This window comes from Grampus griseus (genome assembly GCF_964374135.1).
Source record: "Grampus griseus genome assembly, contig: HAP1_SCAFFOLD_50, whole genome shotgun sequence".
Lineage (NCBI taxonomy): Eukaryota > Metazoa > Chordata > Mammalia > Artiodactyla > Delphinidae > Grampus > Grampus griseus.
The window spans coordinates 219,081-245,282 of NW_028133393.1; the positions used below are offsets into that span (position 1 = coordinate 219,081).

The following is a 26,202-nucleotide window of genomic DNA, read 5'->3' on the forward strand; positions in this document are numbered from 1 at the left end:
CCTACGGGCCCGGCTCTCACGCCGCATCCCCAGGAGCCTCCCTGGGCAGGATTCACCCCGGGGCCCCTAGAGGGCAGAGGCAGTGGCTCTGCCATCACATTTCTGATCGGAGCTCCAGAACCATCCGTGGGAGGTACACGTGAGCTGAGGGAACCCCGAGGCCCCCTGGCCACCTCAGGAAGGCCAGGGGTCACACAGGCACCCCGAACACCAGGCCTGCCCTCATTTCTTCCAAATGTTCCCGAGATCAGATGCCGTGAGACCTGGCCACAAACATAAAATAAATTATCCTCCCCACACCAGTGATAAATGGTTCTATTAGCAAACCAGATTGTTAAACTCCGATATAACAGAACGCAGGAAACCGGGACCCATCCATCCTCCCTCCGGCACATACTGAGTTGCAAATAGGTTATTTTGTGTGTAAATAACACATTAAAACGCAGCATTAGCTGTGTCTTCTGATAGAGAGGAAATTGTTACAAATAAATAATTCCGGACAGGAATGTAAAATAAGCCAGATTTAATAGTGCGTGCCTGGTGCAGCCATGTTAAACATGCCTAAAATGATAAACCCCAGAATATACTAATAGTAAACTAGGCGCTGACATCAAAGTAATGAGGCTGTATTTTCACCAAGCTTTAGAAATGCTAAAATTAGTTTTGACAGAACCAAACATCAGAAGAATGTTTCTAACATAAATACCGTCCTTTTGGGAAGCTGGGGTTGCGGCCAGAAGGAGGGCAGGGCTGGGGAGCAGCTGGGTTCCCCCCGCAACCCATAGGCAGCGCCTGGGAAATCGGTTTCCAGTCCCAATGGTGCCCCTTGGTGACCCTTTGTGCTTCAAGTGTCTGGACCTCAGTCTCCGCATCTGTAAAATGAACGGATTCGAACCAGATGATCGCTAAAGCTTCTTCCAGCTCCATCGCTGGAAACGACTCTGAAGCTTTCCCCAAACCTGCAACAGTTCAACATGCAAATAAGCCAGGAGAAATGAAGCTGCGTCTTCGAGGCGGGGCCCATGTCCCGGGGACAAACAAGACCAGAAGCCACAGCAGTGCCTGGGACGCCTTCATGCTGCCAGGGCAGCTCACGTGCCAGCAGACGGCACAGCGATGCGGGTCCGAAGTGCAAACATAAGCCAAGGAGCAGCGGCCAGAGCGCAGACCCCGGGCTGGCCTCGAACGCCGAGGGCAAGAAGGGGGGGTGGGGGGCAGTGGAGAAGCCTGCTGTACCGGGGCAAGCGGGCGTCCCGCCTGACACGGGGTGGCAGCCGCTCTGAGTGGCTTCTAGAGCACGAGGTCTCAGCGCCGAGCATGAGGCCACCGTGCGCAAGAGGAAAGCCAGTTCAGATCCACGTCCCCAACGTTTACTTGGTCTCCACGCAGGCGCTCTGCCAGCCACTCTCAAAGGCTGTCCCATTTCACTCCATCGTGGCCAGAAGGAAGCTCCAGTCCTCACCCTCTACCCAGGTACCCCGACCCTCCAGGACGCCCCTGGCACCAGAGACCGTCCAGATCGTCATCAAGAGTCATTTCGAGGGAGGGGGAATCAGTCTGAAATTGGAGATTAACAGATACACACTACTGTATACAAAATAGATAAACAACAAAGCCCTACTGTGTAGCACAGGGAACTATATTCAGAATCTTGTAATAATCTAGAGTGGAAAAAAATCTGAGAAGAGTTATACATATGTACGTGTATAACTGAATCACTTTGCTGTACAGCTGAAACTAACACAGTATTGTAAGTCAACTACACTTCAATTTAAAACAAGAAGTCATTCAGAGCCCACCCTGAAAATGCCCAGGCGACTGTGCTGTACCCTGCTTCCCGGCTGTGCAGAGCTGTCACAGATAACTGAGCTCTGCTTTCTGGAAAAGCCTTGTGGGAACCGGTTGTTCCGTGTGGCTGGGCCTTTAAAACAAGCTCAGAAGCGGCACCGACAGCCATCCTGAAAATCACTTAAATAAGAGTAATTGTCCACTTAGTCACACGTGAGTGCATCCTCGGGCCCAAAGCAAGTGTGTGGCCCAGCTGGGCAGCTCAGGTGGCCAAGGAGGCTTGGCCCACACAGCAAGCTCCCTGCCGTCCAGGGAGCCTCGGGAGGGGAGCCAGGGCCCAGGAGCAGGCCAGGCCCGAAGGACCCTCGTCCCAGGGGACCTCAGGGGCAGCAGAGGCAGCCGGCCACCCCAGCCCGCTGGGCACACAGCTGGCGTGACGGCACCAGCCTCACTCCCCTCACTCAGCAATCACTTACTACGTGTCTGCCTTGCTGGGGATGCAGTGGTGAGCAAACAGCACCCTGTCACCGTGGCATCGGGGCGGGGTGGGGGACGGGGGAGGCTCAGAAACAGACACACCAGGGACTGAGGTACTGAAGGAGGACAGGGCAGGGTGGGGGCTTTGTGACGTGGGATTTCCTGGCCTGAGCATCACAGCGAGAACACCCACCACCTGATTTCCATGTTCTGGCATTTGCACAGCATTCTGAGACAGAGGTGGATGCCTCCCCTCTGAGCATAATGTACTTTGAAGAAACTTTCCAAGAAGCCAACAGCCAGGGAACAAGACGAAGGGGTGGCCAGGGGGAGCTTAGTGATACGGAGGCCTTAGGTAGCAAGGGAGTGCCGTGCTGACAGCCATGCAGGGCTCCACCCTGCCAGGACTACCAGCTGCAACTCCCACCAGTTCACCACCTCCAGGGGTCTTGTCCATGCCATGGCCAATGACCTGGGAAGCCTGTTAAACATACACATGCCCAGGCCCCGGCACGGGAGATTCTGTTTCAGCAGGTCTGGGCAGCCTGGGAGTCTGCATTTATTATAGTCTCCTCACAAGAGTCTACGGTGAGGCCAAGCTTCAGCATCCTCTGATCCGGTCCTACCCTCCAGTGCACAAGGCTGAGTTAATGAGGCCGGGGACGCACTAAGGTCACCGATCCAGGACCCCCCACGGGAGCCAAGCAGGACAGGAACCACCCACATCTGATTTCCAGCCCAGCACTCCCTCCGCCTTCTCGAGTAGGAAGACACCAGAAATCTAGGCTTCCCGCCACCTGCCCGGCCTCAGGAGGTCCACTACTGAGGGTTACCAGAGAAGGAGAGGCTTTCTAAGTCAGGCAGAGCCTGCAGACCTAGGAAAGGAAAACTGGTGATAGCTAATAAAGCAAACACTTAACTTGGAGCTCACTTTGTACCCGGCACCTTACATGTGCTAACTCAGGTAATTCCCACAATGCTATGAAGCAGGTAGCGCTATTGTGCCCATTTTACAGATGTGGAAACTGAGGCACAGACCTGCCTGAGGTCAGCAGAGCTGGGCCTTAAGCAGGTGGTCTGGATCCAGAGGCTGGGCTGCTTCCGACTACGACTCCACACTGTCTACAAGGAGAGAGGCAGCTCCTACCCCCCAGAGGCCCATGCCAAGCAGGTGTGAGCACGCCGTACGTCGCCTGTAATTTCTGCACAGCCGCTCTGCGTGTAAGTCCCACTTTTCATGTAGAAAGACTTGCCTCCCACTGCTAGGGCACAGAGGGCCCAACATTTAAGAGTGATCAGAATCACCCAGGCTCACCAGGCCCCACTCCCAGGCTCTGCTTCAGGAGGTCTGGGGTGGGGCCCAAGTCCCGAGGATGCTGATGGTGCTGATGAAGGGGCCACCCTGGGAGCACCCTGGCCAGGACGTGGTGGGCACTCACCACAGATGCGTCATAGGACTGCTAAAGCCCGTCTTGACTTCGGGGACAAGGAAAGCTCACTGGGGTGAGACACAGCTCTGAGCTTTATGGCTCCAGCCCCTCTGATGGTCCCACCCTGGAGGCGTGGGGTGGCTGGTCTCTGTGCTCAGCTGAAGCACACAGAGAGGTTCGGAAATATTTTTGGAAAGAAAATCCACTGTTGAAGAGGGAAATACAACAGCATCAGGGAAGTTTCAGTGTAAGAAAAATGAGAAACATCTGAATCAAATTACCTTTAAAATTACGCCATGTGAAAAATTAAAGGGAAAAATAGCTCTGGGTCAAAATGTGTTTTTAAAGTTTGCTTGATGGCCTCCCAAGTGTTAGCACAACAGCTCAAGAGGCTGGGAAAGCCCCCACCGGCCAAGGCTTCTGCCATCCGGTCTGGCCACAGGACCGTTTGTCCCTTGGGTACAGCCCTGCAATGCAAAGGTGTTTCTGATGCACATCATGGCCAGGTAGGTAGGGACTCTCGGTGGAAACACCCAGCCCCGACCGCGTCTAGCCTCATGAGGCCGGGCGAGCCAGGAGACTTTTAAAAAGGTCCTCCTGCAAAGAAGTCACAGCCCCAGACCTCCAAGAGCTGGAGGGGAGCAGGTGCTCTTAGCCTGTTGGAATGACAAGGATGGTGACAGATGAGACCTGTCCAGGGCTGGTGCAGAGGCTGGACGCCCACACACGGTACCGGCAGGCTGGGCTTTAAGACCCAAATCACCCACGAACAATCTAAAATCATGATCTCAAAGCAGATTCAGGAAGGAGATGCTCAGCGTGGGAGAGGCAGGAGCCCTGAGCCCCAGACTCCGCTCTCCGCGGAAGTAGCAGGTGGCCTTGGGCAAGTCCCTGCCCCACCTCATCTCGGTCCCACCTACACACGGAGAGGCTCTGACCGCCCATGAATTAGACGTGCCGGCCACCCCCCGACCCCAGCCCGACACCCAGGACACCCTGCGTGTCCTTTCCAAGCTTTGCCACCAGGGACGCCCACCTCCTTCATCGCCCGCCTCCTCGCTCTGGACCCTTACTCCCTTTCTCATTCCAAACAGGGCCAAGGAAGCTGAGTGAGTCTCCAGATATGATCAGTCATGTGCTGGGGGGAATTTAACAACAGGCTCTGGGAGAGGAGAGGGGGCTGAGGCAGCCCTGATGCGTAGGGTTTGCCAATTGTTTTTTTAACATCTTTATTGGAGTATAATTGCTTTACAATGGTGTGTTCGTTTCTGCTTTATAACAAAGTGAATCAGTTATACATATACACATGTTCTCATATCTCTTCCCTCCTGCGTATCCCTCCCTCCCACCCTCCCTATCCCCCCTCCAGGTGGTCACAAAGCACCGAGCTGATCTCCCTGTGCTACGCGGCTGCTTCCCACTAGCTATCCACTTTATGCTTGGTAGTGTATATATGTCCATGGGTTTGCCAATTTTCATGGTGCAAATACTCCGACCACGGCAAGGTCAAGTGACCTACCTAAGGTCACAGATGGGAGAGACAGAAGGAGAGAGTATACACTTGGCTCTCCCAAGTCGGCACAGTCTGGGTCCGGCGCACCTTACTTTTTTTTTTTTTTTTTTTTGGCCACGCCACGCGGCTTGGGGGATCTTAGTTCCCTGACCAGGGATCGAAGCCAGGGCCCCAGCAGTGAAAGCGCTGAGCCCTCATCACCGGACCGCCAGGCAGTTCCCTTCACTGACATTCTAATAGTGGGTTCTAGAAGGCTGAAGGTCCTTAGGAACCAAAGGGATGAGTTTCCTATGTGCAATGTACACCACCCCGAGTCCCAACATCTGGACAACCACTGGTGAGGGCACCTCTATGAACTATAAAGTTGGGATGGACAGGCTGGGACCTGGGACCTGGGACCCTTTGCTGCGGTGCCTGCACCTGGACAGACGTCTCCTGGAGCAACAGATACAAAGAAACTATAAGGGACTAAAAATAACCGCGTGCATGCCCAGCTGGGGCAAATTATGGACAACAAGATACAAAAAGACCAAAGAAACCCAACTGCCCCTTCTGAAGAGCTGGGAGCAACAGGAGGGTCCTGCGCACGCCCCCTGCACGCAGCACCACCAAGGGGGTGGGCAGAGCGCCTAAGCCAGCCCAGCCGGACCCCTGGAAGACCCCTACCCTCACTCCATATAAAGAACAAGCTCGCCCCCACAGCAAGCAAGGGAACCTGTTGCTTTTTCTCGCTCCCCCCTCCCTGCTACAGCAGGGCCCCGATAAAGCCTTGCCTGAATTTCCTGTCTGGCCTCTAGTCAATTTCAGTTGATTGGGGAAGGCCAAGAACCCTGGTTGGTAACAACAGAGGTGAGATATAATTTGCATCCTGCTTTTTCACACTTTAATATTAGAATACAGACACATCCCCCCTTATGATAAAGTCTTGATTAACATTTTCAGGGTCTACATAATGTTCCATTCAACAGCCGTCCCACAGTTTGATTAATCAATCCCCTATCACTGAACACTTCGGTTGTTTCCAAATGTTCACAGTTACAAATAATGTAGAAATGAAATCTTTCTGCCTAAAGGTATGCTCAGTCTTAGAACCAAAGTCCTACAATTCCAGGGATGGGATTGAAGCTCCCGGAACCAGTGGCACTTGGCAGGGGGCAGATGAGGGGTCAGAAGCTGGCCTGCAAGACAGGGTACCTCCCACCTCTGGGCACCTTGCAGAGGTGGGTGATCACTGCCTCACCAGTTCACAGGGTCTGGCCCTTTTGCATTCCTTACCACATGGCCCCGACATCCTCAGACAGGACTCCCCCTACTCTGGACAGATGTGTAACAGGCCCTGGAACACTGAGCTTGCGTAAGCCATCCTTTCTTTCCGGGAAAGTTGCAAACCACGGTGCAGAATCATGGGGACGATCGTGTGGACTCGGAAGGGATAAACTGGGTGTCAGGAGGGCCAGGTGTCCGAGTGAGTGGTCACCCGCTCAGCCACAGGGAATGAGCTCAGTCCTGCCCCTGCCTCAGCAAACAGGCCTCGCAGACCAGGACTGTTACCCCATCTTTTCCAGAAACAAGTCAGGGACAGGGCCCTGGACAGGCAGCTCTCAGCTCCCCACACCCCTGCCCCAGCCCAGCGTGCACCGGGCAGCACTGCCCCTCTCCCAGGCCTCTGTGCAGCCTCCCTGTCCTTCCCACCAGCCCCACGCCGGCGGGCTGAGCTCCCCCCGCCTCCGGCCAGCGCCTCACCAAGGCCACCTTCCCCTGACGTCACTCAGGGCCACAGGGGACCCTCAGGCACTGCCTCCTGCCAGGCCTGGTGCCGAGTGCTGACCTCCAGAGCAGAGTGCAAACATCCTGGCCCTGAGAGGACCTCCGTGTGGGGGACACGCACGAACCTCCTTGTGCTGCCGGGCACCACATCGCACCTGTCCACAGGCCTACGCCCCTGCGGGCAGAGGGGCCCACAGCAGAGGCTCCTTGGGGCTGTCTCCGGTTTGCTGCGTAAAAGAGGAGGCTTGCTCACAGCACCTCTGCCCCCAGGGGTAAGATCCGACGTCACGACATCACACAGACTTGGAATCACATCTGCCAAACGTCCCCACAACACAGATTAGGAACACGAGACCCAGAGGAGGGAATGGCCTGCCACACCGGGACCGGGCCTGGGCTGGAACGGGGACCCAGGCCAGCGACTCGGGGCTGCACCACCGGCCTACCTTGCCCCACCCGCAGAACGCGGACGTCACGGTCCCCCAGCCCCAGGGAACCCGCTCCAGATGCCACCTGCTCTGCCCTGACTGCAGGACGGCCCTTCCCAAATGAGCTGTCCAGAGAGTGCTACAGGGAGCAAGGGACGTACCTAACTCGCTCTGATGACAACGTGCCACCTGTCCTGGGCGACTGGGCTGAGGGCCACATCCACCCAGCGTAGGAACCTCACTAGTCAAGCGCTCCTCTGGGGTCGGGCAAGGAGGGGACGGGGCCTGCGGGGTGCGCAGGACCGCATCCTTGGGGGGCGAGTAGAGCAAGGTCGGGTACCTCCAGGGAGCGGCTGCACCCCAGGCTGTAGGCCCGTGACCTGCCCCCCGAGACCAAGACCCCCTCAAGCATCTGAGATTACTGCCCCATTGCTGATAGCCAGGTCTGATGCTAGAGGACTTCCTTCCCAATCATGCCCTCATTTCTCTCTAATGACCACGAGTCTGCTCTCGGCTACAGGACGTGGCAGTGAATTGGGCTGCGTGGCAGCTCACGATGCACTGATGGCTCCAGAGAGGGTGAGGGTCCGGGCTAGGGAGAGGCCGAGGCGGGGACAGCTGAGGGCCCGGGGGCGGGTCAGAGAGGCACCGAGGCCACTCAGGCCTCAGAGGCCCAGGCGCCTCTGCATCAGGCAGAGGGACGGCTTGAGGAATCGCCACAGGCCAGGGTGGGCCCTGACCCAGGAGAAGGAACAGACCACGTGCAGACCCAGCCAGGCCCGGGACAAGCCAGCCCTGGGACCACCGCCAGACCCCCACCCTGGGCCTTCCATCCCCTGGCTCCCGACACCACCTGCATGTGGTCCACCCTGGGCTTTGGCTCCTTCCTCCACCCTCACAGAGGGAGGGCCTAGAGAGCCCGGCTCCTGGCAGGGACGGGGGTCAAGGGGTGTCACGCAGAGCAGGAGTCCTAATACCCGAAGGTTGGCCTGGGCTCGCCCCGTCCTGGCTTGGGCCACACATCCTGATAATGACCTCCAACTGAGAATCACGGGTGGTGGTGGGGGGGAATAGAAACAGTGTAGTAACAATGAACCAGAGGGCCTCCAGTTCGCTCTTGGAAACAATGACTCCTACCCGCTCTGAGTGTCCTTCCAAATCCCTGCACTCTGGCCCTAGGCTGCACCCAGCACGGCCTGTGGACTGGCTGTCCCAGCATCATCCGAGCGCTGGTTAGAATTTCAGAAACTCAGCCTCGCCCCGACTCACCGACTGGGGGTCTGCACTTGAACAAAGCCCCCCGCGACCTGCAGACATCAACATGTGAGTGGCGCGGCCGGCACTCACACCCCACCCCGGCGAAGGCGCATTTCCCCCGCTGCTCTGGGAGCTGTGCTTCAGCGGCGAGAGCAACAGGGCATGACTAAATGCACTTGAATAAAAAGGGGAAGAAAAGAAATCTAAGTCTCTCCATTCCTCGGAGACAGAAATAGTTTTGTGGCCTCCAGATGGACCGCGCAGACACAAGGGGAGGTCTCGTCTTCCCGCCAAGCTTTCCCAACGGGATGCTGGCACGGACCAGTGGAAACCAGAGACTACTTCTCTTCGGGGCAGTAAAATGAGAGGCTGTGGCTCGGGGGGTCCTTCTGTTATAATTAAGTTGGCCAGAAACTCACCTAAGGATGCTAAATTCTGTACCTGACCCTCTAATTACAGCCAGAAAGGATCAGGAGACAATTACTTTCCAAAATAGCCCTTGGCAGGCCGGAGGCAACCAGCAGCCTCTTTGGCACATCTGTGCCGACAGAATGCACCCCAGGGCTGCCCCACAGCCCCGAGCCTCCCTTGCCTCCCCTCCCCTTCTCCTGCTGGAGCCTGAGATGCCCAAACCCCCCGATTGGGAGTGGCTGGACCTTCGAGATCCACCCACAGGCATCCATCCTGGTGCCTGGGGTCCCCAAAGCTGGGGCGCCCTCTTGCTCCCCCATAAACCCCGCATGGCTGCCCGATGACATCGGCCTCCCGTCTCATTCAGTCCGAACGGGCTCATGAAAAACACCCCCCGCCAACCATGCAGAACAGAAAGTACCTCCTTGGGTGGCTACCGCGGCCGCCGCAGTGGCCACCGCGAGGGCCGAGGCCTTCCTGCCGGGGTCGGGGAAAGCGACGCCCTCCAGGATCCCACTTTTGGCTTCTTTCTTGTCCGTGGCCGTGGCTGAGGCGGACGTCTCCATCCTAGCCACGCATAGTCCTGGGTGGCAGCCCTGGAGGAGGAGACAAAGACACTCACCAACGCGGCCCCCAGACCCAGCCGGGACGCGCCGACGCAGATTCCCACCCGCTGCCGCCACGCGCTCCTTCTCTGATCATTGCGAAGGAGGGTTTAATTAATTTTGAGAATTCTTCGTTCTGAGATTCATCTGGTCTTCTGAACGACCTCACGGACCACAGCCGAGCGTTTTTCACTGCCTGTTACCCCCGATTTTTCAAATCTAAGCAACAAGTTCCTAGTACTGTGCGTGGCGACTAACAAGAACCACCTTGAGAAATGAGGTCAGCAAGTGATGCCCCTCATCTCAGCCTCACAGGACGAGAAAAATCAATACAGAAACCGCGACTTGGCGGTCCTCAGAGGAAAGCCCCCGTTCTCCCGTTTCTTTGCAGCTCACCGGCTCCACCTTTCACTCACTCACGTGTATGTTCGTTCATTCTTTCATTCATTCGTTCATTCCTGCATTCCACAGAGTTTTCACCATTTACGCACTCGCACACATTCAGTCAATAGCTCTTCAAGCCCCTGTTATGCATCAAGCATTGTGCCTGGTGCCGGAGATACAACCCACAGAGTTCACATCCTACTTGGGAGACATAATAAGTAAAGGGGAAGATAAATGTATATTTTGTCTCTCATTAGCGAGAGAGAAGGAAAGAAAGCAGAGGGGCAGGATAGAGCGGGGTGGGAAGGGCAGGGGGGCGGCTGGCCTGCTTCTCTGAGGAAGGGATGGGATGCCACGTGAGGGTCTGAGGGAGCCCACGGCAGCCAGAGGGCAGGGGCGGGAGCCGCGGTCCTGGCAGGAAGGAGGCTGGCTTGTTGAAGGAGCAGCAGGAAGGTGAGTGCCAGCCCTGGAGGGTTTTGAGCAGAAGGGGGGTACGACAAGACTCACAGTACAAAGGGGTCACTCTGCCAGTGTACGGAGGGCAGATTTGGGGGATGGCGCACGACTGCAGTGACCTGGGGAGATATTGGTTGTCTGAGTTAAAAGGACAGTGGCTCTGAAGGCAGAGTCCACAGGCCTTGCTCGGGCCTGGATGTGGGGTGTGCTAGAAAGCGGAGTCGTCGTGGGTTACGAGAGAGGAACCCAGGGGATGCGGGGCCCAGGTAACGCTCCATCTCCAGCTGGCTGGTGGGCCACAAGCAAGCGTTTTACTAACTGATGCTTCATCATGTACAGATGCTGCTAATTCAGTACTTGTATCAAATATTACGGAACAGACATCTGAAAGCCAATTTTCTTAAAAGAATGGGGGTAGTGTCAAAGATGGCTCCGATTTTCCGCTGAGCACTTGGACGATTGCACGGTGGGGCTGTTTGCTGGGATGGAGCACAGTGGGTGAGAAGCAGGTTTGGGGGCAAAAACCAGGAGCTGGGTCTGGGCCGTGTTAAGTCTGAGACGCCTATTAAGACATGCAGAGACTGAAACAGGAAGGACCTACTGTAGAGCACAGGGAACTCTATTCAATAACCTGTGATAAACCATAATGGAAAAGAATGTGAAAAAGAAAATATATGTAAAACTGAATAACTTTGCTGTACAGCAGAAATTAACACAATGTTGTACATCAACTATACTTCAATAAAACTTTTTTGCAAATGGCATTATTTCATTCTTTTTAATGGCTGAGTAATATTCCTGGAGAATGTCATAGTGAGTGAAGTAAGTCAGACAGAGAAAGAAAAATATCATGTAAAGAGAAAGGTATAGCTTATATGTGGAATCTATAAAATGATACAAATGAACTTATTTACAAAACAGAAACAGACTCACAGACTTAGAGAACGAACCTATGGTTACCAGGGAGGAATGGTGGGGGGAAGGGGTACTTAGGGAGTTTGGGACTGACATGTACACACGGCTGTATTTAAAATGGATCACCAACAAAGGCCTACTGTGTAGCACAGGGAACTCTGTTCAATACTATGTAACCACCCAAATAGGAAAAGAATTTGAAAAAGAATAGATACATGTATTATGTATAACTGAGTCACTTTAGTGTACACTTTAGTGTATCACAACATTGTTAATCAACTCTCCTCCAACAGAAAATAAAAAGGTTTAAAAAAAAATTTTTTTTAAAGATAAGCAAGACTGTTGGAAACGCAAGGCAGAGCTTGGGGAGAGGCAGAGGCTAGAGATGGGAATATGGCAGCCACAGGGCAAGATCTCCAAGGGAGAGGGCGGAGGGAAGAAGTAGAGAAAGCTCCAGAACGAGACACGGGGCGTTCCAACATTTCCAGGAGGGAGAAGAGAAACCAGCCAAGGAAGTGAGCAGGGATGAAGGAGCAGGAAGGAAGAGAAAGTAAAATCACCAGGAGAGTGTGGGGCCAGGAGTCCAACCCAAGCAAGAAATGCCAGGAAGGATTATCTCCATCACAGGCTCTAAGAGGCCCCGGCGCTGCACGGTGGTGACCAGGGCCCAGGTGGGCTCAGGGAGAGACAGAGGCACAGACATTTAGTCAGGAATCTTTGCCATGAAAAGAAGATCAGCTGCTGTTTCAGAAGGAAGGCAGGTGGGTCTGCACGCTGGTGGGAGGAGAGGGTTCTGGGCAGAGCCCGTGGATCGCGGGTGGCAGAAACCAAAGGCGATGGTCAGCTCCATCCCCGGCGGCTGCAAATCTTACATCTGCAGGCCCCAGAACCTCACCTTTTAAAAGTCTGCACGATACTCTCATGGTTTTCTAAGCAAAAAGCGGGAGTATACAAGAGTGATGGGTGTGAAGCCAGAGGTGGCTGCAGCCTGGCCAGCCTGCTAAGCGAACAGCCCAAGCTCTGGACCTCCCGGATTTACCTCACCCACCAGACTGTATGGTTTCCAGTCTTTCAAAACCCCTGTCCAGAAACCCCAAGATAGATGAAGGACAGGGAAATCTCCCTGAGGATTCTGGTGAGTTATAAGGTTTCCTCTGGCTTGGAGATTTCGGGATCGCCAGCTGATCCTTTAAGCCTATTTGTATAATCTGTGCTGTAAGAGGCTGGCTGACTGAGCGGCCACCAGCAACAGCCCCTGGGCCACGCCTGCTCCACCTTCTCTGCCCCCTTAGCCTGGCCGCAGGGGCCACCCTCCCATCCACCTGGCCGGCACTTTGGGCCACCGTCCCACCCCATCCTCACCCCCCCATCTGATCAGCTGCGATTCCCATCAGTTCACCCGCAAAGCACCTGGCCTGCGGGGCCTCTCCCAGCTGGCTGCTCTGCCAGGCATCCTTCCCTTCTGGGTCCTGGTCCCCCTCCAGGTCCCCCTCTACCCTACAGCCAGGCACCTTCCCCGAACCAAGTCTGGCCAAGGCCTCGCTGAGCCCCTGGGGCCTTCAGGCAAAGCCTTCCTGGGTCTACCTGCAGCCTCATCTCCCCCCACACCCCCGCACCCTTCACAAGCAGCCAGCCCTGACCCTGGAACACCCACCAGAAACCCTTCACCCTTTTCTGTGTGATGGACTCCTACTCTTCCTTCAAGATGCCACTCAGACGTCACCTCCTCTGGGAAGGCCCCCAGCTCCTCCCCAATCAAGGTCACTTCTGCTTCCAGATCCCTACAGCATCCCATCACCCCCATCTGTATTCATCATCACCACCAGGTCCGGAGCTGCTCCCCACTCAGGCTGGCATGGAGCAACAGCTCAGGAATGCCGGGCAAGGACTGTGCACCTCTGAGGCAGAAAATCACAGCTCTTGGAAATACGAGTGATTTTGTGAACAATCTGGGTTTTCTTCCCAAGAAGCTCAGGTGAAGGAATTTAGGCTCAACTTTGAAACACACCTTGAATTTGGAAGTAAGGACAAAAATCAAAATGATAGCTGGAACGACAAACCTTGAACAAGCATTTACCAGGTGCCAAGCTCTTTGCAAGAGTGAGTTCATTTAATCCTCACGACACTTTACATAGGAAGAAACCAATGCTCAGAGAGGTTGATAACTTGTCCAAAGACACACAGCTTAAAAGTGGCTGTGCCAGACCTTGAACCCAGGCTGTCTGGCCCCAAAGCTGTACACTGGAGCATCACAGAGAGCTGTCCTTCGAGTGAGGACCCTGCAGTGCAAAGGGATTTGCCCCAGAATTCCCTGGCATCATTGAGGTGCCTGTTGAGTGTGAGGAACCCTATGCCAGAAGCCCAGGAGGATTCGACACAGGCCCTGTCCTAGTGCTGCACCCAAGGAAGCGAGACTGGTGGACGGGGACCACCAGCCGATGGATAGGCAAAAGCTGAGGCTCTGTCCAGGACCGCCTGCCAACACCATGCCCCTGCGGGTGGCACCGTCCACTGAGGCTGACCAGGATGCGGGGGGAGGAGTTGGCAATTGTACATTCTTCCCCTAACTCCTCATTGCAGAATTCTTTACGGACAATCAGCTTCGTGCCTCACACTGCAGAAGGCCGGGAGCTGGCTTCCACCCCAAACGAACTGGGTGTCCTTCCCCCGGGTCTGGCACCTCTCATATAGCCTGGCCAAAACCTGCTATGTACCCACCTAGCTCCCCGCTCAACCATGACCTCCTCCAGGCCAGGGCCAGGCCTCACGCCCCTGGGTCTCCAAGTCCAGCTGAGCACGTGCTCAGACCCCTTGCTGATGGGAAAGGATGGGTCCAGGGAACCAGGCCAGCATCTGGAGGGCAGCAGGCTTGAAAGGACTCAACAAGGCACCCACAGGGTCGGCCCAAGTGACCAAACCCAGGCTGCTGGGAAGCATCCCCGAAGGCAGATGGGAAATTGAGGCCAGCAACTCAGAATCCTTGAACTTTAGCATCAGGGATGCCAGGGCCAAAAAGAGGTTCAGCTGCCTCACGCCAGCATCCCCCCCCCCCGCCACGTTGTCAGAGGGAACGGCATCCTCCCGATTCTTACAGAGGAAGAGGTGAGCTGCCCAAAGCCACTCTCCACGGAGGGAGAGGGCCCAGGTCTAGAGCCAGGTCCTCTGGCTGGAATGCTGCCCGAAGCCTCAGAGCGAGGCCACCCCAGGACCAGGTGGACAGAGTAGCAGGGAGGGGATGTATTCAGACAGCAGTGGGCCTGGGAGTGCCTGGGCTTCCACGAGCGCCCATGGGGAGCTGACCCAGTCGGGGAGCGGGGTGTCCCCTGCAGGGACCACTGCGTCACAGGCCTCGTGTTCCACAGATCAGCCACGGCCCTCCCCCTCCCCCTCCCTTCCAGGAGAGGAAAGCAGCAGACAGAGCGGAGAGGCTGCGTAAGTCACGGGAATTACCGGAATTAGCACAATTTCTGGGTAAACACCAGGCGCCCAGGGTCCCAGGAAGCCCAGCTGGGGACAGCAGAGCGGGGCCTCGGGTCCCCAGACCTCAGCTGGCGGCCTGTGGGATATGCTGGCGGACTGCCCATGGGCTCCACAAAAGGTTCCAGAACAAGAGGGGCTGAGAGCACAGCGCCCATGGGGCAAGGAGAGAGTCAACACCTCCACGTTACCCGGGAGGCCACGCTCCTGGGCTTCTGCCCGGGAAAGGGGGGACACCGGACCTGCAGCCAGGAGAAGCTCCCTTCCATTTGGAGCTGCACACAGCACGCCTGCCCCCCAGGGTCTTGGTACCCCTGGGGGTGCTGGCAGCACCCCGAGCCTCTGGAAACACTCCTGGTCCTTCCCCTGCCAATTCTGACGCCACAGGTTCAGGCACAGGGCGGGGGGCAAAATATCCAAACTTTAAAAAAAAGCTCCACGGCTGTTTCTGATGCACAGGCAGGTTCAGCAGAAACTACATGGGGTGCTTCTAAGATTGCTTCCAGCTTCCAAATAATCGGTAAGTTCCAATTAAAGCAAATGAATGGAAATAAATGTATTTTTATCTCTGTTAATTTGGAACCGGAAGTTGGTGTTTCCCTCCGACATGAAGGTGGGTAAAAGGCATAGTGCCTGTGAGCCTGCCACGAGCACAAGCCACGGGTGTGCTCACATCCCGTCTTGGGGCATCACCTGTGCTCACCATGGTGCTGCGCTCAAGGTCAAGGTCGGCATTAGACACCACCCCCGACCTTGCCAGTTGTGCCAGCAAAGCACATCTATTAAGCTATGATCGCTGCAGTCAGGACAATTGGCCTCCTTCGTAATCCTATGCATTTTATTTTTTTACTGAAGTATAGTTGATTTACAATGTTGTGCTGGTTTCAGGTTTTTAGCACAGAGATTCTTTTCCCTTAAAGGTTATTACAAGATATTGAGTAGAGTTCCCTGTGTTATACAGTAGGTCCTTGTTGGTTATTGTAAATATAGTAGTGTGTATATGTTAATCCCAAACTCCTAATTTATCCATCCCAATCCTATGCATTTTATCCTATGCATTTACAGCATTATTCTGAGGAGGGGGCCACAGCACAGCAAAGATGAAGAACTTGGAGTGAAAGGACGGGCTTGAAGAATAAATTAATAATCAGAGGTCTTCCCTGCTGGCTCAGTGGTTAAGAGTCCGCCTGCCAATGCAGGGTACACGGGTTCGAGCCCTGGTCTGGGAAGATCCCATATGCCGCGGAGCAGCTAAGCCTGTGCACCACGACTACTGAGCCTGCGCTCTAGAGCCTGCAAGCCACAACTACTGAACCACACACCACAACTACTGAAGCCTGAGCGCCTAGAGCCCGTGCTCCGCAACGAAGAGTAGCCCCCACTCACCACAACTATAGAAAGCCCACGCGTGGCAACAAAGACCCAACGCAGCCAAAAATAAATAAATTAAATAAATTAATTAATTAAAAAAATAATCAGAGGAGAATGACCAAATCGCTCTGAACCCTGCAATCCCACCAGCTGGCTGCTTTGAGCTCTCCTGATGAGTGAGTCACAGGAATGAGAGCAGCTTCCCCAGGCGAAATCAGCCTCTGGGAGAGAGGTGAAACCTCGCTTCCCAGCGATCCTGGCCACCTCGGGGCCCTGGTGTTTTCACCTCCTGTCTGATCTCACCCGTGCGGCGCACTGCCTGGACCCCACACGCGTGGGCACACACGAAGAGCACACACAACCTACAGCAACAACCATGACCATGTACACAGTCACCTGTGTGAGCGTGGGCACACATATACACCCTGTCACACGTTCATACAGGGCCACCCACAAGTGCACACAAAGTCACATACAGATGCACACACCACATGCACGCACGCACACATACACGTATGTGTAGAGAGATACAGACACACACACACACATACCCTGGATACACATACACATAATAAACACCCGGCCAGCCTTGATCATAGACTTATTTTTGTGATCAAATGAGATAAAACACGTGAAAGTTCCTGGAGTGAAAAATGCGTCGCCAATGCAACGCTGATGAAAGGTAAAATAATAATTAAAAATGGGGGTTTTAAATAATTATTTTTGGGGGGCTGCGTTGGGTCTTTATTGCTGCACGCGGGCTTTCTCTAGTTGCGGCGAGCGGGGGCTTCTCTTGTTGCGGAGCCCAGGCTCTAGGTGCACGGGCTTTAGTAGTTGTGGCACGCAGGCTCAGTAGTTGTGGCTTGTGGGCTCTAGAGCGCAGGCTCAGTAGTTGTGGCACATGGGCTTAGTTACTCCACGGCATGTGGGATCTCCCCAGACCAGGGCTTGAACCCGTGTCCCCTGCATTGGCAGGCGGATTCTTAATCACTGCACCACCAGGGAAGTTCTGGTAATGATAATTATAACGACACTGTAACTAAAAAGATGGCAGCAGACTCTCTCTCTCATGGCCCCAAGGTCCCGAGGACTCGTCAACATCCTCCCTGAGTGGACGACTGAGTCTTTCCATCTCCCGTCACCTCAGTGTTGCCACCTAGAAAATGGACATTCTAAAGGGCGCTCCAGACCCTAAGGACAGCCGTCCAGCACCACAGTGCCAGGGCAGCCACGGGAAAGCAAAGGGCGTCCTAGCCCGTCATGCTGAAGGCATGAGGGAGCCAGACATGGGCTTCGGCTCAGACCCCCTGGATCAAACTGACACTCGCTTTCCCATCCTGAAGGGACCGGGACGGGGGTGAGGGGAGGGCTCCCCAGGACGGCGCCAAGCTGGGGACGCTCTGCTTGCCCTTCACGGCCAGGGACAAAATAATCTTCTTTTAAAATGTGTGTATTTTCCTCTCCAGAGTGAGAGACGCTGATGCTTGGGCCAGCGCGGTCCACATCAGTGGTGTGTCCAGCCACGCGGCTTTCCCTCTCTGAGCCTCCGTCCCCTCCCCTGTAACACAGAGCATCCTCCCTACTCCCAGCATGGTTAAGAAGGCGGTCAAGCTTCCCCGCAGGACCGTGAACACCCTGCAGCAGTGGCTCTGCAAACATAGGGTCCCCAGTGGGGCTTGGCCCAAGGCTGGCCAGGCAGGCGAACCCCTACAAGCGGGCACCCTTTTCCAAGGAAGACAGGATTGGGGGAGACCGAGGTTTAGTGAGGAGTTGTGCCTCTGGAGTCTCGGACACACCTCTGCAGCGCCAGCCAGCCAGCCTGGCTGCCACAACCCCAGCTGCTCCCAGGAGCTTCAGGTCAAAGGCCTCCCCTCTACCCGCTGTGGCCAGAGGCGGGCACCATGCAGAAACCACTCTCCTAGCGGGGCACTGCTTCTTTATCGTTCCTTGAATGTATTTTTCCAAGTAGGAAAGCTCCCTCATGTGCCCAGCCCCTGGGCTTGCTGGTGCGCCGGAAAACAGATCATGACCCCAATGCACTGACTTGCTGGGCCAGAACAGCAGCCAGGGAGGCCCCAACGATGGGAAATGCAGCAGCCAGGCTCAGATAAGGGGAGATGGGCGTCAGGAGGCCCGGAGCTGGGCAAGAGGCTTTTTCTTTCCGGGAGGGTGTGGGTAAGAGCTCACCCTTCAGATGGCATTGCAGCTTCCACTCCCTTGCACGTGGTTTCACTCCCTGAAAATACCAGGTCGTCTCCATCCCCCTGCCTCTGTCCCATTGCTTTCCTGCCCAGAACATTCTCTCCTCCCTGCTCTATGCAAGGAAGCCACGCTTTAAACCTCGGGAAGCCTGCCTAACGCCCTCCCACCTGAATCCTAGTCAGAGCCAACCCACCTCCTGGTGCTGCTTCTGAGACTTTGACAACACCCCCTGCACACGTCAGCAGCAGCCGGCACCTTCGGGGGGGCACACGGGGAGGGCAGACTCTGGAGAAAGGAGATCCACGTTCGCATCCCAGCGCTACCTAGAGCGATGAATAAGAACTGAGTCCCCCCAAGCCTCAGTTTCCTCATCTGTAAAATGGGGATGACAACGGCGTGTCCCTCATGGAGAGGATTAAGAACACAGGGCCTGGCATATACAGGGGTCCCGACTCAAATGCCCACCACGTTATCCTAACTGCAGCCCCAGCGAGACCACCCACCTGTCTGCCAACTGGGGCAGGAAGACCTGACCGAGGAGCCCCGGCACCGGCAGCAGGCCTGTCCGAAACTGGACAAGGCAGCCCGTGGCCCCCCTTCCTCTCCATCCTGACGCCCCACCACAGGTGTCTGGGCCTCTGGGCTCTAACGTGCAAATGCTCAGGCTGACATCTCTCTAGAACGTGCTGTCCTGCCGATTCCAAATGCTGCTGTCTGTCCCCTTCCTCCGTGGACAGGCCCAAAGCAGCAGAAGTCCCGAGCAAGGCCCGGGGTCTCTCCCCGCCCCACCCCCCCAGCAGGCGGCCAGCAGAGGCAGGACCAGCTCGGCCCCTGGGCGCGCCGTCTGCGAGGTGAACAAGGGGTTTGCTGTGCAGCCGCCAGGCCAGACCCAGATATTTTAACAGCTGCATTGTGTGCTTCTGAGGCGCGATTCCTGAGCGGCGGCGGGGGAGAAACAAGCTCTGCCTCTGCCCCAAGGAGTAAAAACAGACGGCCCTGGGCAGGCTGCAGGCCGGGGAGGTGCCCACCCGCAGGGGCCCGGTGGTGGAGGGCACGGCAGGAACAGGCCTGGCGTACGGGCATCACCGGCACCAAGGCCCCTGCCAGGGCCCCTTCATCCGAGCCTGGGGACGGGCGGGAGTCAAGGACAGAGACCCAGTGAGTGGAGAAACCCCCCAAAGGAGGTTCTGAGGCGGGAAGAGGACCAGAAAGGCGGGGAAGTGGCTGCATAACAAGGTCCAAATACTCTGCATGGCACCAAGGCCCCACTCCGGGATCTGCCCCCATCCACCCCTCCAGGCTCACCGCCCCCCAGGTCCACCCCGAAATTGTCCAGTTTAACACACTTCCAGCTCTGCCTGCAATGCTACTTCCCCAGAGCCTGCCCTGCCAGCCCCCCACCAGGCCAGTTCCGCCTTGTGCCCCCCGAGGGCAAACTCCCGCGTCACTGTATTCTATTTTTTTTCTTTTGGCCACGCAGCCTGTGGGATCTTAGCTCCCCGACCAGGGATCGAACCTGCACCCCTGCATTGGAAGCGTGGAGTCTAAACCACTGGACCGCCAGGGAAGTCCCAAAGTGGCTGTACTCTGAGTACCACTGCCGTGCCCACGCCCGTTATGCCGGCCCCGGACAAAGGCTTACTCCACGTTTGATGACGACTCAACACACAAACTGAGAGAACCTTCCTCTTCTCCTAGCCTCACCTCAAGCCCCGTTGCCCACAAGGCTCTGGGGGGGCTCTTGGGACCCAGCAGCACAGGGGAGGTGGACGACAGCACAGGCTGGCTGTGAGGCCAGGAGGGGGGCTGTCAGCAACCCCTAATGCCTGTCACAGGCAGTGTTTGCCAGCTCAGCGATGGAAAAGCTCTTGAGGGCAAAACCGCTACTGGCATATGAACTGCACCCCTTCCCTTAACGCGTAAACCCTTGGGAGGGAAGGCTTTGCCATGGACAGTGCCGAGGACCCAAGTGTATGGAAACTTACCTCCTGTGCTGTAAGCGCACACCATTTTCAAGACAAATAAAAAATTGAGTGTTTGTTGGTTAAAAGTTGCTTTCTGAGCCATTACTCATCCCAAGGAGCTCTTTGCTCCCAGTGGAACTGCAGGCTGGGGAATGGCATTTTGGAGGCAGAGGCATGGTACAGGTGGCTTTCCCATGTCCTTCTAATCATAACCCAAACCACGGCCCCTAGGTGCAGGGGGACCCCGGCCTCGGCCCAGGTCTGGGATGGCGGGGGTGGGGCTGTTGCAGACCCTGGACAAATCTGTCCAAACATCTCGGCGCAAGCGACCAAAGTCACAGAGGCTCTCCTGAGCAGTGGCCTGGGCAGCGCTGGCCCCCAGCTGGGTGGCAGGGGCAACTCTGGGCTGGCTGCAGGAAGAGGCTAAACTTGTCCAGAGGTGGAGAGGACCTTGGTCTGATTTCCCTGCTTTAGGCCTGCTGAGGACCCTTGGAATCACGAGGCTGCCAGGCAAGGAGCCCCTCTAGGGCCCAAAACACATCTTCCTCTGATCCCAGAGTCCAGCACCAAGAAAAGCCTCCAGAGGTCACCTGGTAACGTCCCCTGCCCAGGCAGCTCATACACAGAGCAGCCCCTTCCTTGCCAACGATGCAAAGGAACTATCACGAGGCTCCTTACCAGTTCATGCCTCAGCTGGCTGGCCTCAGCTGGCCACATCACTCCCCTGAGTACCGTGACTCGCTGGCTGTGCAACTCTGGGTAAGTGTCCCCCATCTCTGGGCTCAGCGCCCCACCAGCGAGATGGGCAGGCAGGACCCCCCGGGGAGTGTCATGTCATGCCACAATTGGGTAGAAACAGGAATTTGGGCACGTGGGGAGCACAGACAGGACACAAGTAAACAGACCGCAGCCACCTGCATCCACGGACCAGCAATCGTATACTGAGCACCAACAATCTCCTAGGCCTGAGGTCTCCCTCTCCGCAGGTGGTGCTGGGCCTGGGGTAGGGAGCAGAGCAGGTTGGGAAGGGCTGGCTGCAGATCTAGGGCAGCTGCTCTGCCCTCAAGGCTCTGGGGGAAACCAGGCCAGTGGGTGGGCCGGCATCTCCTGCTTCAGCCTGCGCAGCACGCTGCTCTGACTTGCCCGGCCACGGCCTTCCCCACATGGCCCAGGCGATCCCCGCACCCAGCTCTTCCATCGGTGTCTCTGCCAGACTCAGCCACGGGTTTTCCCCAGGCTGTGCCAGCACCACCCTGGCCACTGAAGCCAACAGGAGTGTCCCGCCTTTGGCTGGCAGCTTTGCACACCTGCTAAGCTGTCCCAGGTGGGGCCGGGGCCCTGCCCAGCCAGTCCCCACCTCTCCTGGGCTTCCTGCACGCCTGGGAGACCACATGCCCGCACACTCCCTTCCCGTCCCCTGGCCGTCACACATCACAGCCCTAACCGGTTGTCTGGGCCCTCAGGCCTGGAACCTGACACCCACCCAGCCCTAGGTAGGTGGGCTGCAGCCTGAGCACATGCCCACTCAGGGAGGCCAGGGAAGTCCCAGGACTCCAAGACTCAGGACAAGAGTGAGATCACCATTTCCCAAGGGCCCACTGTGTGGCAAGCCTGGGCTGTGACCTTGATCGCAAAGGTGAATTAAACACAGCACTGCTCTGCCAGAGCGCCCAGCCAAGGGGGGACAGGGCTGAAACGAAACAGACAGTGACAATGAGAATACGCTTCCTGATAGACTAGCTCAGGAGGCCACAGGGGGCCTGGGCTAACCTGAGGGAGGTCAGGGAGGGCTTGCTGGAGGAACAGGTGTATAAGCATCTTTAAAGGGAGGACAGGCGAGGTCCAGAAAGGTCTGCTAAAGCAGATGGAGGGCAGTGTCTGGGCAGCGAGAGGGAAGCCTGAGGCCAGTGTCCAGCAGAGGGTGAGTACTGACCCTCAGAGCCTGTGGAAAACTGCACATCTGGGCACAGGGAACCCCCAAGGCCCATGCCCTCCCTACCTCTTCAGCCTTGTTCCCACCAACTCAGACCTCGTCCTTCACACTGTGGTGTTTCCAGAAGTCTGCAACCCCCAGACACTGCCTGTCAGCCTCTGCGATCATGCTCTCCCCACCCCTGCCCAATGAACTCCTATTTACACCTTGAAGCCTAAGGCCAGCACCACCTCCCCCAGGAGGGCCTCCAGGGTTCCCACATCACACAGAGCTCGGGAGACACTTCCAGTCTGCTTAACCATCTCTCCGGGTGGTCTGGCTCTTTGACATTTGCTCCCAGCCCCTGACACACTGCCCAACACATGGTCAGTGTCCTACAAATATGCAATGAGTGGGAGCCATCAGAGTAATAAACCCAGCGTTCTGAAGTCAGCCGTCTTCTAGACCGTCCCCTACTACTGCCTGCCACACAGTCGATGGCTGTTAAAGTTATTTAACTGTCCCTGAGAGTCTGACAGAAGGATGCAGCCTAGAAGGTGCCTGACAGAACTCACTACCTGAAATTCTACCATTAGAGAGTCACTTCTCTGGCTAAAAAAAAAAAGTCACCTCCTACTCACTACCTGAAATTCTACCATTAGAGACTCACTTATTTGAAGCTTTTTCATTTTTCAAGAACAGCCTATTGAAATGCAAAGTGCCCTGGGATAAGGTCAGGCCTTAAGTGGCTGTCATATAAAAAGTTAATGTCTCTAAGTAGAAGGGAACAGGAATGGAGCAGGCTGGAGGGAGGAGGCTGGAGAGGAGTGAGGGGTGCCAAAATCCCTGCACAGTTTGCTGATGGCTGTCCTCGGCTCTAACCGCCAATCCACACTCTCTTGATAAAAAGAGCATGCCTCTCTGCTTGTCCCCGCACTTCAGTGCTTCTTGGCATGACACCATACGCAGAATGAAGTGGCTTTGTAGTGTGTGCTGCTTGTTCTTCCCCCCCTCTCGATGAAGCTCTCCAAGGGACACTCAATCAAGCTCCTTTTGTTCCCAGGGCCTTTTGAAGGCTTCCGGAGAGGAAATGAGAGGACTCTTTAAAGCCCAAGTCTACTCGCAGCCCCGCAAATCACAGTCTCCCTGCCAGTGCCGCCCCCCACCCCGGCCTGATGTGTGAGTCGAGGTGCCACGGGTGGGCTCGGCTCTGGACTCCTGACAGCACCGCCCCCGGGAAGATGCTCCAGGACGTCCCAGCCCATTGTCAGAGACCAGGGTGACACGCAAGGTTTCCTCAAATGAGGCGAGTCCTCCAAAATGGCCAGAAGCCACAGAGAAGGTAAAGGGTTAGGTGTCCCCGGTCACAGGACTGTCACCCACCGTCGTTACTGGGAGCAGGGTACCCGCCCCAGGGCACATCGCATGATTGGGAGGCTTTGCGTCTGGACTTTGGGTCCACACGTGGAAGAGGCACTTCTGAACCTGGGTCCCACGACTCCTTCCACAATGTCACCATACCCAGTCTCTCCAATCAACCACTACAGATGCGGACAGAGTCCACCAAGGGATCCCACCATGTGGGGAGCCCCACAAGGTCCCAGAGGTCCTCAGAGATCCAGTCACCAACCTCCCATCCGACTCAGGAATCCTCTCCAGCAGCTGAGAAACTGGGGGTGAATTTGACCCCCAGGGGATGACTGGCAACACCCAGAGACATTTTTTGTTGTTTCCAAATTGTGCTACTAGCTGCTAGTGGGTAGAGGCCAGGGATGTTGCTAAACATCCTGCAATGATCAGGACAGCCGCCTACAACAGAGAATTACCCAGCCAGGGTAGAGAAACCCTGATCTAAAGTACTCTAGACACTTCATGATCCAGCCTCTGCGTGATCACCCCCCGGGGGTGGGAAGCTCACCAAAGGACAGGCAGTGCTGTGAAGCACCGGATCCAAAGCCCGGGTCGGCCTCTTGCCGGAAACTGGGGGCACGTGACCCAGCTCCTCCTTACTTTAGAATCGCTTGATGGAAAACGGAGCCAAGAATTTGATGTTCCAGGGCTGTTACGAATGATCGTGATTTCACGACTACGAAACATCTAGACAGCGCCTCACAAGCAGAAGGCACTTAAAGCAAAGGAGACCTGCTGGGTGGCGTGTGGCTTTAGGGTGTACCAGGGAGCAGAACTGCAGCCAGCCTGACTGCTAAAAGCCCACCACCTGCAGGAAAGCATCTGCTAAGCCCCTGGCCTGCCGCGGACCAGACCACGTGCAACATGTCCCCCCATCCACGCTTGCAAAGCCCTGGCAGCCACCTCCATGTTAACAGGAGGGAGATCGTTTCTAATACATTATATTGTAGCAACACAGTGGAAGAGTATTGCAGCTATTTTAGGTCACTGTTATGAAGACAGAAATGTTTGAGATCGTGCGGGAGGTGAAAATACAGCAAACTTGAATGCATCCCATAGCTCCAACTGGAGAATAAACTGGAGACAATATATAGGAAAAAAACTCTTGTGTTAGGATGATGGGACTTGGGGTCATGCTGGGTTCTGGCAATGTTCCTTAATGTAAAGTCATACTGCTTTTTCCGTTAAAATGCTATTTAGTAATGAAAATAGAGAAAATGCCGGGAGACGTTACAAATCTAGCCTTGCTTCTAACCACGAAGGATAGGGGTGTAGGAGTAATCTCGGAAAGTGACCAGTTTTGAGGGGGCGTGGCCTCCCAGGCCTCAGAAAGGGGGCTACTGCTCCCAGTGCCCCGACGGCAGCAGGGCAAAGGAGGACGGTCTGCCCGCCCAGCTCCTCTGCCGGCAGAGAGGAGGTCCCTTCAAGGGCCACCAGAGCAAGCTTCCCTTCCTACAACTTCACTCTGAATCATCACCACCTTCCGCTTACAGAGGAGACACTAGGACAGGGAGAAGCCAGGCAGGAGACGCAGCCTGGGGGTCTCGGCACTTTCCATTCACAGCCCCCACGGGGTCCAGCATCCACCAGGGTGTCTGGCTTCCCATCCTAAGTGAGGCCCCTCTCCTTCAGAAGCCAGGAAACTGGGCTGGAAACCTCCAGGCGGGCCCCAAGTCTTGGGCAGCCCCAAGATGAATTTATCAGAAATACTGTGAAAACGGTCTTCAAAACCTCAGTCTTCCCCTGCATCTCCCCTCCCACCAAGGGCCCACTCCAGTCATCCCCAAAGGAAATGTTTAAAAGCCCAGAACTGTGCCAACTGCTTTGCTTCTCCTGTGGCCCAGAGCACCCAAGCCAGAGCCACTGAACCATCCTTGCCCGTGACCAAGGCCCCACGAGGGCTGGAGTGCGGCCAGGTCGGGGGAGCCTGTGCTGAGACCCTCCGAGGTGGAGGTGGACCCTCTGGACCCCTGCCTACCTTCCCACCAGGAGAGACAATGGCCACAGAGTGCTGGGCGTGGAAGGGGCCAGAAACCGAGCAGGAGATCCAGAAAAAGCCAAGTGGAGAAGATTTGGGGAAGATCCGGCGGGAGCTGATATTATAGAAAAACCCCAGCTTCCTTCCTCAAAGGGGACCGGACATGCCTTATCTCCCAAACCTGACGAGGGGACCCCAAGGGGGATAATGACTTGGGGGCCGCATGCCCACTCCTCGTAGAACAAGAGAATCATTAAGGGTAAAAGAGGAACCGCCAACAATGAAACCGTTTTCTTGCCACCAGCAGCCAAGCGCCCACCCATCCATAGCGACCAGGCACCAGCAAGGCCGAGGCCGTCAGCCTCCTTCACAGGTAAGAAACTGCCAGAAAGATCCAGCGCCATGCCCGGGTGACATCATGCCTCCGACCCAGGCCTCCAGGTTCAGGCAGGACTGC

The 26,202-nt window shown here is 55.9% G+C and overlaps 1 protein-coding gene across 1 annotated transcript in view; it reads right to left on the reverse strand.

Moving 5' to 3' along the window:
* The window catches only part of GLI2 (GLI family zinc finger 2), a gene marked incomplete at its 3' end in the record, with an annotated part of 247,461 nt that overhangs the window by 173,626 nt on the left and 47,633 nt on the right, over window positions 1–26,202 (reverse strand). Inside the window, exon 2 of the mRNA XM_082682079.1 lies at window positions 9,493–9,667. Within this exon, the coding sequence (XP_082538205.1) occupies window positions 9,493–9,637 (145 nt within the window). The 5' untranslated portion in view covers window positions 9,638–9,667. The remainder of the gene's footprint in view (window positions 1–9,492; window positions 9,668–26,202) is intronic.